This window comes from Amblyomma americanum, chromosome 5 (assembly GCF_052857255.1).
Source record: "Amblyomma americanum isolate KBUSLIRL-KWMA chromosome 5, ASM5285725v1, whole genome shotgun sequence".
Taxonomy (NCBI): Eukaryota; Metazoa; Arthropoda; class Arachnida; order Ixodida; family Ixodidae; genus Amblyomma; species Amblyomma americanum.
The window spans coordinates 202,190,014-202,202,180 of record NC_135501.1 but is presented as its reverse complement, the minus strand read 5'-3'; the positions used below and the strand labels follow the sequence as shown (position 1 = coordinate 202,202,180).

General features: G+C 49.5%; 1 protein-coding gene across 1 annotated transcript; it reads left to right on the top strand.

Annotated features, from left to right (window-relative positions):
* The first annotated feature begins 9,164 nt into the window (after positions 1-9,164).
* On the top strand, positions 9,165-11,109 carry LOC144134521 (solute carrier family 22 member 7-like). The gene has a single exon (XM_077667429.1). It carries the CDS (start codon positions 9,181-9,183, stop codon positions 10,888-10,890), a length of 1,710 nt encoding a protein of 569 aa, XP_077523555.1. The 5' UTR covers positions 9,165-9,180; the 3' UTR covers positions 10,891-11,109.
* The last annotated feature ends 1,058 nt before the right edge of the window (positions 11,110-12,167 follow it).

Here is a 12,167-nt window from a genome sequence, read left to right as displayed (position 1 = left end):
CTTTCTTTCTTTCTTTCTTCCTTTCTTTCTTTCTTTCTTTCTTTCTTTCTTTCTTTCTTTCTTTCTTTCTCTCTCTCTCTCTTTCTTTCTTTCTTTCCAGGATGCCCCCATGAATTAGGCGGAATTTTCGCAGGAAAACAGCACGAAGGAGAAAACAAACCACCACATCGGGAAATGAACGACTCTGCTTCGGAGAAACACCCGATTGTCGCACGTGTAGTGCATGAGGGAGCCTCGCAACTAACTTCCGTTCTGCGGCACTTAATCGGAAGGGGAAATGGCTTCCAGCGGCAGCGGCCGGTGCCGCGACTGTTGCTTCTGCCGTTATTTGGTTCCTTACACAAGAGAGCCCGGCTTCGGGAGTTCACTGCCGGGGTTTGTTCCGTCTGGTCGTGTCTGCGGTAGGGGCGAAGCAGTTATAGGCGCCATTAACGACTGACAGCAGCAATGTGCCTGTCACACGCAAACCTGTCGGGCAAAAAAAAAAAAAGCTGACAGTATTACATTCGCGATATCTATTCACCAGAAAAACTTTTGGTAGCGCTCTTGAAGGTTCATTTTCTGTCAGCCTGAAACGAGTGAGTGACTGGTCGACGGAATTTCAAAGGGATAGATGAAGCCTCGTGAACGGGAAAATGTCTGCGGTGAGGAAGCATTAGAAGCTCCGTGGATGGAACTAAAATGCGTCGTCGGTCATAAAGTTTTCCCGTTGGTTGGAAAGAAGTGACGTCACTAAACCACAGAATTCCCATTGGCTGAAGAAAGGTGGCGTCGCTTCTCTAAAGGCCCCAACAGCTGCTAATGCAATCCCATTGCCAACACGTAATGGCATTAAGTGTCCTTGAGAATTTTTGTCACGTGCCGCTGCCCTGCACTGTACCCGGCCTGCAAAACTACCCTGCCCTGTCCCTCACCTGGAAACCTACCCCTATCCTGTCGTGTTATTCACCTTCCAACCTGCCCTGTCCTATTTTCTAGCTCCGATCTCTGCCCTGTCCTGTCCACCACCTGCAAATATACCTACGTCCTGTCCTTGTCCTGTACTCTATTTCACCTACAAACCTACCTCTGCCCTGTCCTGTCCCGCACCTGCCAACATACCCCTGTCCTGCCCTGCCACCTGCGGCCACCCTATCTTAGAAGATTTCTGCCCGAATCTCATCTCCCCATATGACTGCTTCCGGCCCTAGCTCGGTTTCTCTTCTCTTTGAATCCACTGGGGTACCCTTATAAATTTATTATCCCCATTGGTCCGCGCATTGCATGTTACGTCCATTTCATTTACTTGATTTCCAGGAGCATGTCATCAACACGCATTCGTGTTTGTGTCCAAGTTTATCACATTCTGTCTTCGAACGTTACCCCATATCTTTTCTCCCTGAAAGCTCCCTGCGACGCCCTTGAAAAGCGACTGGAACGTTTCAAAACCTGTCCTTTTTTGTAAATTTACGACCCGCAGTCACGCCGCGTGCGGTATAACCGAATCCGCTGCTTCTGCTGCCATCGTTCATCGCGGAGGGCGACAGGGGCTCGCGCAGAGAAAAATGTTTGGTTCCGCGCTCATTCGCTGCAGCATGGAGAGCAGCAGCGCCAGGGAGCCTGCGGCGCTTCGTGACGCCGCGCACACCCCGACGCCCTCGGTCACGTTGTCTCGCCGTCTTTTGTGCCGCTCCTAATTCGCCGCGCCTGGGCGCGTACGCAGCGTGAGCCTCCCCCCCCTCCCCCCCCCCCCCCCCCCCCCCGGTTTCCCTTTGTCAGACTGAGCGCGCGAGCTTTCTTTATTATTGGCTCGCGACCTCGTCTTGTGGCACGTGGATGTCTATGCGTGCGACGTAACGTGTGTGCATGGAGAGGTGGCGGCATTGCGAGCTTATATAGAGCCTAACGAAGAGCACGACATGATTATAGCAGCGGCCCGGGCCACATATCACTACGAGAAAATACCGTGAACGCCAGGACATCCTTCGCGCAGGTGCCTCACATAATCCCAGCAAGCCACATATCACCACAGTGGTGTTCACGGACATCCACCGCTCAGCATTCAGTGCCGCCTCCATCAAATCCACCAGCATTGCCGAGACCAGATGCCTGGTCACCACACTTGTCATCGCACACATCAGTTTACTATACACACTCGGCACACCACAATATGCACAGACTCTCAAACAGCATGCCGATATTTCGACCCGCCGCGGTGGCTCGGTGTTTAGGGCGCTCGGCTACTGATCCGGAGTACCCGGAATCGAACCCGACCGCGGCGGCCGCGTTTCGATGGAGGCGAAACGCTAAGGCGCCCGCGTGCTGTGCGATGTCAGTGCACGTTAAAGATCCCCAGGTGGTCGAAATTATTCCGGAGCCCTCAACTACGGCACCTCTTTCTTCATTTCTTCTCTCAGTCCCTCCTTTGTCCCTTCCTTTACGGCGCGGTTCAGGTGTCCGTCGAGATGTGAGACAGGTACTGCGCCATTTCCTTTCCCCCAAAACCAGTTTTCATCCCGATATTTCCTCCGAGGGACCCTACCACACTCATTTGCTCGAATACTATCCACACTACCCGATCCCCTAGAATCAATCACCATCACACGGGGACCTGGGCACGAGGGCATCCTCGAAATGAGTGCGCTGATGCATTTGCTCGAGAACTGACAACAGAGGTCACCTGTGGTCTCAGACGCACGGTCGCACTTAAGTCTTTTGTACCTGCCTATCCCATAACTGACGCAGGCTTGTCGCGCGCCAGTCCTGATTTCAAGGCCCCCTGCCGGGTATACAAAGAACAAAGATTTGCCGACACAAAGAGCGGTGATGCATTTTAGGAAAAGTAATTTCGGAAGTAATTACTTCTACTGCGAAATTACGGCCCAAAAGAAATTCATTACATTACTAAATTAGTAGAGCAGGAAGGTAATTCATTGCATTACTAATTTGCGCCAAAAAGTTAACAAAATTGCGGTAATTTTATTGCAGTAACGTAATTATGGCCATATCTGCTAATGGGTGTACAAAACGTCTGCGTATATTTTTGTATTTTCTTTGTTGGAAATCCGTGTTGTCTTCTGTCAAAACAGAGTGTGAGGTTTGCTTTAAATTTTATCATTTTCAATAAAAAAATTCTGTATCTTAAGTATACTGTCTATGTAGTGTAGATACGGCGGCTGTAGCCTTGGGCAGGCGTTCTGAGGACATTCAGTCGCGTTATCGTTCTACAGACCGAGAAACGAAAACAATAAATTAAACGCCATTCACCTTTTTGCGAGGAGTGCAACTTGTATGGGGTTGTGGAGGGCAGTCCGAAGGCGACAGAAGTAGCATGGTGTTCACGTTATTTCCTCTTAATTTGGGCATGTCTAAGTTGACCGCGCTGTGCCGAAGAGCTCACCAGCACACTAAATACTAATTACCCTATAAGGGAGTAAGAAGGGATTAAAAGGGGAGTAAAACGCCTGCTAGCACACTCTCTAATAGGGGCAGAGTATAGTGCCCGAGCACATGGGTAGATTGCGATCACTGAATATACGGAATAATGTACGGTTGGAAACGTAGGCATATTCCCATCTCAAATCATATTAAGTTGCTGCAGTTGACTACGGAAGGAGCCTCTTAACCGCGGAACCAGAGGTGTTGAGGTTAGCAGTGAGAGGAGATTGAAACCTTGTTTAAAATCCTGGAAACTGCACGAACTTCGCATGTTTTTTAAGAGGAAATCTGTTGCGCCGTTGGCAACCGTAAGTATTCTGTACTTTTAGTGATGAAAATCCACCCCAGGGATTGGCCAGCATACTCTCACTCTTAGGAATGGCACAAGAAGACTTGTTACTCCCTTTTTACTCTCTTATAGGGTAATTTGTGTCTCGAGTGTCGTTTAGTAGGACGGGTAGATCAATCAACTGGCGCCAGCTGACCCTTAGAACCTACGTCTCTATAGAAAATGGAGTGCCTCTAAGTTATGATGCTCATGATATTCGTATTTTTTTCTATACTTCGTCTCTGTCGGAACGTTTACATGAACTCGACAACGTCGGGTCGGGTCGGTTTTTCGGAATGAAATTCGCCTGTCGAGTTCTTGTAAACGCTAGCGGGTCGGGCTCAGTCAGCCCAACTGCAAGAGATGGGTCACTCCTTCGTAGATGGCAATTAATTCTTTTCAAGCTTGGGAGCAGAATTATATTCAACGGAGAACTGAAGAGGGAGCAGGTTTCCTATTCGCGCCGTCGCGCCTACGAGGGCGTGTTGCAGATGACTTGACTCGCTGGTGTCGCATTCATGTGAACGTGCGGTCGTCGAGTCGGGGGGACCTTGCTCAGCCCGACGTCTGGCTCGACCTCCGAAGCTTGTGACTTTCAGTCCGTTGTTCAGCACATTACCTTCAGTTCATCCATTGCTTTGTATTAACGACGCCTGGTATGGCACTTTATTAACCTCGGACGCAAAATGGCGAAAGGTGTGGTGTGGTTGCGGCTGGTTATTGGCCTCACAAGGAAAATTACTTAAACCAGCAAGTGAGATTGATTAGCAACATCAAGTAATCCTTCTAGTGGAGAGATTATAATGTGGAAATGAGATTTGAGTTTTCTGAAGTAACAAGTCATTGACCAGAAAAGAGGTATTCGGAGTGGACAAATAAGAAAAAATTAAACGAAACGAACAGGATACTTTGTCATGTGTTTGCACCTTTTTATTTTCTTTTTTTGCTCTTGTAGAGCAGATACGTGTCTCCAGCAATACAAGGTATATCAGAAGAAGCAAGAAGAAACATGAATGCTACATTGTTTCATTTTATCTTATATGTTTCAGTGTTTTTAATTTCCTTCGTAGTAATGATTACAGCGTATGCAATTGACCTTGATCTGCCTTCGCTCGTTTTTCCTTGTCTCTTGTACTGGGCTTGCTACAACGGAAAACCATGCACCGAGGCACACGCGTATTCCCGCTCCGGTCACGTGATAACCGTGAGAGGTGCACGGCACGCCATCCACACCCATCTGTCGTGGCACTGACGAGGATCTATCTCACCCGCTCTCTCCCAAACCCTTCATCTCGGCAAACAGGTGTGTGCAAGTTGTCTTTCACCGCAGCAACCGACAACGCTGACCACGTCGTCAGTGGCTAGACAGGGCGCTATCCCTGAGTCTGTTTGAAGGACGAAGGCATCTAAGAAACTAGGGTGCCCATTAAAACACCGCAAAAGACACGGACGCAGACAGAAGGGAAGGACACAGGGTGCCTCAACGCGCGCCGCTACCATCCGCCGCCGTGAGGAGGCGCGCACGTCGAGACGCGCGGGCAGCGCCTCCTGCGCGCAGCGGGAGACCTCACGATTGCACGTCGTCGGCCTTGTCACACGCGTCGCGCACGCCGCGTGACGTCCTGAGGAGAAGGCAGGCTAGTGAAGGAGGGGGAGGAGGACACACGTTCTTGTGTCGGCGCGCACGACGCGGATGTGTACGGGCGCCGACAGCGTCGGCATGGAGCTCTTGAGTCTCCTCTATTTGGTCCACGCTGTCGACCAAGCCTACTCCTCCGCGCCCGCCAACATCTGTGCGTTGATCGCTTCCGAGGGCGGAGCATGTGAGGTACAGTCGGCCAAATCTGTAGGTGGCTTGCGCGACGGCCGCTTTTTCTGCGCTCCTGCGCTTTACGACGAAGCAAACTCGCGGAAAGCTCAATATTAAGAACAGGCTTAGTGATCATATGCTTAGATTTGATTTTTTCGCAAGGTTGCTCAGTCATAAGCTGCAGGAGCACGGAAAACGCTGCCGTCACGCACGCCAGCTAAAGATTTGGCTGGTAGCGAGGTGATGGAAGTGGTAAAGCAATATATCTACTTAGGGCAGGTAGTGACCGCTGATCCGGATCATGAGAGGGAAGTAACTAGAAGATTAAGAATGGTTTGGAGGGCATATGGCAGGTTCTCTAAGATCATGAATAGAAGTTTACCAGTATCCCTCAAGAGAAAAGTATACAACACCTGTATCCTACCGGTACTCACCTACGGGGCAGAAGCATGGAGGCTAACGAAAAGGGTTCGGCTTAAGTTAAGGACAACACAGCAAGCTATGAAAAGGAAAATGATCGGTGTAACGTTAAGAGACCGGAGGCGGGCAGAGTGGGTGAGGGAACAAACGCGGGTTAATGACATCCTAGTCGAAATCAAGAGGAAGAAATGAGCTTGGGCAGGGCATGTAATGCGAAGGCAAGACAACCACTGGTGCTTAAAGGTAACGGAGTGGATTGCAAAAGAAGGCAAGCGTAGCAGGAGGCGTCAGAAAGCTAGGTGGGCGGATGAGATTAAGAACTTTGCGGGCATACAGTGGACGCAGCTGGTAAAGGAAAGGATTAATTGGAGAGACATGGAGAGGCCTTTGACCTGCAGTAAGCGTAGTCAGGCTGATGATGACGCCGGAAGATCCATGATGGCTTCCTATGCATAGCCCGTCTGTCTTGTCCGGAAACAGTACGGAATTTTCGCTAGCATTGCTAGCTGTCTGGGCAAATGAAATGGAAAAGGTAGTGACCAGCACAGTGTGTTGTCATGATTTGCTGGTTTTGCAATGACAGGCACTGCTGATGCGAGAAAAATCAGGGGTCGAATTCGCAACTCTGTTCTCGCATTCGAACAGTGCGTGTGGTTTTGATTCTTTGGAGGCAGCTGCATAGGTTCCCGGCGAAAAAAAAGTCAGTTTGACTATGCGTGCAGGTTAGTTAGTGTATCAATAACACATCTGTTGGGCCTAGTTGGTGCATGGTGATACAGATGAACGATGTGCGCAAACTGTAGTGTATAGTATATAGTATATAGTGTATAGTATGGCGAACACAACTGGGAACGCGAAGTAAAGGTTGGTACAATATAACAATTCCTTTATTTCGATTTTGTTTTGTTCTAATCGTGTGCTGCAGCGGCTGACGGATCCCGGGAGGTAGCGCGGGCGTGACGACGCTTGAGTCGAGGAAGAAGGGCTAAAAGAATAGAGAAATGAATACAATAGAAATTGAATATACTCATAACTGCGGACCCTAGGCTACTTTGATCTATACGTGTTTTTTTAGTGTTATATATTTTATAAAGGCAGGTATAGATCAAGTAAGCTCAGGCTGTGCAATTATGAGAAGTTATGTTATATAGTCATTCCATTACAATTATATTCTTTTTCGATGCCTTGCGCTGATTTCAGTTCGCTGCAGCAAAAAATGAGGCGCTCCGCCCCCAAAACTGTTCGTTAGAACGGTCCACGGTTGCAAGGTTTCTTGGTCTCCTTATTCCGTATACTCATTGTTACCATGATTTTCCCCCCAAAAAGTTCCGAAAACATATTAAAGAATTTGCGCTTTCACCGGAAGACAGCATAGCCAACATGAAGTAGCGGTCAATCTTGAACGAAAAAAGTAATCGCACCATAAATTCCAAGCACAAGCATTATGCGCCGTATTAGTACTCACGGCCATTTTATTAAACGAAAAAATAAACACAAAATGACGAAATAAAGCCTGAATTTGCCTTTAGAGGTATTGATACAGTCAGTTAGGTCTATATACTGGTCTACGTCTATATACAATACGTGCACTGTATCTCATTCCATATCACCGAAGAAGTGAACTGCTTATGAAATTTTTAGGGGTACACTTACTTATCTCGACATTAAAAAGTGGCAGCTAATAAATTTCACCGCACATATAGCAATATAAAACGCCAAGTGCCCTGAAGATATGTCTTAGGGCTTATACAGTTTTCTATTTGATCTGAATGAGCACCCTTGTGCTGTTGCTTTCTGCTAGATTTCCATGTATGCACATGAAACCGTCCTCCCATTTGTAGATAATTCGGCTTCTGTAATGGAAATAATACGAGGAAAGATTGATTGGCCGCTTTCAACTGGTTCTCTAACAATAATTAACGCTAAATTATGCATAAAATTAATACGTCATCTTCCACAGAAGAAACGCTGATTGTGCTCAAATTATTATTTCTTAAAATAACAAAATCGTTGAATCTGCAGTTTTTTTTAAATATCTTGGGGTTATTTTTGATAAAAACTTGAACTAGAAGGATAAGGTTAACATTGTCTATAGTGAAGCTGCGTTTAATTGCTATGCCCTTATTAAGGCTAAGGAACACTTCCCTCGGAACATTAATATTAAACGGTTTTTATTTTTCATTTACTCATTGTCACAATTAATCTTAGTGAGTTATGGGAGCATACTTAACTTATCTGGTACATCTACAACGCTTAAAGAAACGAGTATTCAGGGTAACGTTAACTTCCCCAGGTCATCCAAGCAACAGGCTATTTTGAAAACGTTATTTGCTAAAATTTTCTCTGCTTAACTATAAAATTTACCATCTGAAATATACTAGTATAACAACGAACTTTCCACTACCTCTGAGCTCATTGATTTTGCCCGTTCGAAAAAGAAGGCATGCTGCCAGCGGTAATTTTAACCTTCCAAACCATATATGCATACAGTGGGAGTTAATTGAATTCGTTGGAGCAAAAGTCCGGAATTCACTGCCAATTAATCAAAATTTTCAATTAAGCTGCCTCCGAAGTTATTTTTCTCATGCAATAATATTAGGATGCAATTTCGCTGTTTCACTGCCTGTTTGCATTTTGTTGAACTGGCGGTTTGCCCATTCTTATTAAAGGGTTGCCAAAATGCCTCGTTTTGTATCGAATCGAATATAGCCCTGTAAACTACATCTGTCCATCCTTGAATGAGAAAAATATTCTTTTGATTCAAGTTGAGTTTTGATGTTGCAGGATGTGACACTGACGAGCCAGGTAGGTTCTGGTTTGCGCAATCTTAAAGAGACGACGAAGAAGTGGAGAGGAAGAAGGATTTAAGAGAAAGAAGGATGACTAATTCTTTTAATATTCTTCGAGCTCTTCTTTTTTAACCAAAATTCTGTCTATTATTTAACTTTAAATATTCTTCTGTCGTTTTTATTGATGCATTTTTCAAAATTCACGCTTGGTGCTAAAATTTTGTCGTAATCTCCTATGGAAATTTTTGTTTATGCCACTGCGCCTTGGCCAATCCCCCCGCGTGGGTATGTGCCATGTTTACTGAGGTAAAGAAGAAGAAGAAGAACAGCCACGTGGGCCTCGTGACCATTCCTCGCGAACCGAGCTCGATGAGAACCGTTCAGAAGACCGTCCTCCGCTTAAGACTTCACAATCTATGGACTCGACGTATGGTTCACCGCTGTCCCTCCGCCGCATCGATGGTCAGAGACTCAGGACGCTGTTGGAGCAGACCGCGCCCAAGTCGGTCCTAATCTTCGGCACCGGGCCGTTCCAGAGGCGCGTGCTGCTCTGTACTCACCTCTGCCTGCTGTCGGCCGCTCTGCACCGCATGGCGTTGACGGTGCTGGCGCGACCCGTGGACCACTGGTGCCGGCGACCGCCCGAGTACGAGTACGTGCCGATCGAGACCTGGAAGAATGTGAGCCTCCCGCGCCGCCCCGAGGACGGCGGGCCATGTCACTGCACCCGCTACGATCCGCCTCTGGCCGACGCTACTACCAACAGAACCGAGGTGACCTGCGAGGCCTGGGAGTACGACCTGAGCATAGGCGGACCGACCATCGTCAGCAAGTGGGACCTGGTCTGCCAACGGCGCTGGCTTCTGGTCGTGCTGATGGGGTCCTACCTCCTGGGCGGCGTGGTCGCCATGCCTCTGGCAGGATTGGGCGCTGACCGGCTCGGGCGCCGTCCAGTCCTCTACGGCGCGGTCCTCCTGCTCATGGTGTCCAGCATGGCCACTTGCGTGGCGAGCACCCTGTACGCGTTCGCCATGCTCAGGATCGTGACGTCAGCTGCGGCCAGCGTGGCCGAGATTAGCACCACGCTCATCTTATTCGAGGTCACGCCTCGCGGTGGCCGCACGGGCTTCCTGGCGCTCGCCGTGTGCGGGGCGTCCGTGCTGAGCCCGTTCTGGCTGTCCATGAGCGCCCGCTTCACGTACAACTGGAGCGTGGTGCAGGCGAGCATCATGGTGTCCACCCTACTCCTGGTCCCGGCCACCTACTGGTTGGAGGAGTCGCCGCGCTGGCTCGTCGTCACCTGGCAGTTCTCCGAGGCCGAGCGCGTGGTCTTCTGGGCGGCGCGCGTCAACGGACTCAACGTGGCCGACATGCGGCCGCTCTTCAGGGGCGTGGTGGAGAACGTGAAGAGTCGCCAGCGCCACTGCCACGCGCCGTCCACCGTCTGGGACTTGGTGCGGTCCAGGGCCATACGTGCGCGGAGCCTCATCGTGTTCGGCTGCTGGTTCTTCGTGCTCAGCACTGTCATGACACTGCGGCCCGGAAGCCGGCTTCGGGGTTCCACGAAGTGCGAAGTGGCGGTCATGTACTGCATGGGTCCGCTGCTCGTCGTCCATTACCTGCTCATGCAGGGCTGGGGACGCCGCCGGACGCTGGCACTCGGCATGGCTCTGCTATCGGGCCACACCACGGCGCTCGCTGTCCTGAGGCTCCTGGAGATCGGGCTTCTATCCCCAATGCTGATTTGTGCCTCGGTGCCCCTGCTGCTGTGCGTCTTCTGCACGCTGTTCGTCTACACGGCCGAGGTGTTTCCGACGGTGGTGCGCGGAATGGGATTCGCCTTGTCGACCATGAGCGGCCGGCTTGGAGCCCTAGCGGCGTTAGTCCTTGGAAATGTGACGAACCTGGACGCGGTTTACTCGGACACCTTGACGCTCCTGCTGGTTTCGCTCGGTACGCTAGGGTTTGGCTTGCTCGCACTGCTCCTACCGGAGACGAACGTGCTACGAGTGGCAGACACCATCCAGGAGGCCGAGCAGGAGGAGCCCGTCCGAGTGAACTCGCTGTTCCAGATACTGCTGCGACGGCGCGGCCCGAACACCCCATCGGCTTCGGTCAGGCGATGAGAAGCCGTCCGGAAAGCCTTTCACGATGACGAATTTGAATGACGGCCATTGAGGGAGGTTTGCTGTGGAACCACACGCTCATGCTTTAGGTGTCGGAGGACATGATGTTTAGGTGCCAGTCCCAACTGATGCCTTCTTGCCACTTCTTTTCCTGTTTGTATATTAGCGTTTTTTTCTGCAGAATCATTTGGAGTTTCACTCACGCATTCGTTATCTAGTAGATTCATTCGTCGTACGGCCATGAAGTATCCAAGTTGTTTTCTCAAGGTTTCCGCGGCCCATAGACAGTGCTGCTGACAATCACGTCCCAACTGCTGGGGAACATTATGGTGCGGTTTATTTCTGTGTTGCGCCCTTAGCGTCTTTCCCGATCGGATTTACTAAAATATACAGCCGCTGGTGCTCCTCAGTGCAAGTGGTGAAAGCCAATCAGTATGGCAGCAGAGTGGAATTTGCCAGACATGTTCACATTGATGCCGATACTAATAGACACCTGACACCAACACCTGACACTTGGTGCCACTTAGAACCTCCATGCAACTCTGGGAAACCCCACCGATGACTATCGGTAGATTGTCGTACGTCTGCTCTGCGCATGCACGCCCGTCCTCTGCCCCCTCCTGAACTCAACTGGAGCTGCGTTTACATGAATGCGACAGAAGTTGACTCTCAATCCCCTTTTTAAGGGAAAGTGCAAAAACTTCGAGGAAGAGAGTAGAGCACGAGTCGAGCTTTTCCTTCTAAAAACCTGCTCTTTTCCTTAAAAAGGGGACTAGAGTCGATTTCTGTCACATTCATGTAAACGTGGCTCGGGTGAACATAAACGTCCAGCTTGCACCGAGTTTGCGCAGTTCATGTCGATGACAGGCGCCAGAGACGTGGCGACTGCTGCAGTCATTCACCTGCCTCTTAACATCCGCAGTTGGCGCCTCTCTGAAAGCGGATTGTGCCTCCGTAACCCCGTGCGTCTGACGAAGTTTACTTCGTCAGCAAGATTTTAAGGTTACTACCAGGGATAGTTTGGCAGTGCAAACAGGGGACGTGTTACCAAGGTGCTCGCATCGGAGACATTCTGGGGCTACAGCCTTTGTTTCCTAGTTAGGTGTCGGGGAGAGAACGAATGCACTACTTCGCAAAAGCTTCCAGCGACTACAGGTGCAAACGTTTGTGCTCGCACCCATGGTGTCGCAGCTATACCACTCTTGATATCAGTTCCACATCACCATCGTCTCCACAAAAGTTGTGTAATCAAATTTAGAGTGTATCTGTTGCGTAAC

Bases quoted from the DNA above. Each gene is read 5' to 3' on its own strand.
- LOC144134521 (XM_077667429.1), top strand. From the start codon at position 9,181: ATGGACTCGACGTATGGTTCACCGCTGTCCCTCCGCCGCATCGATGGT.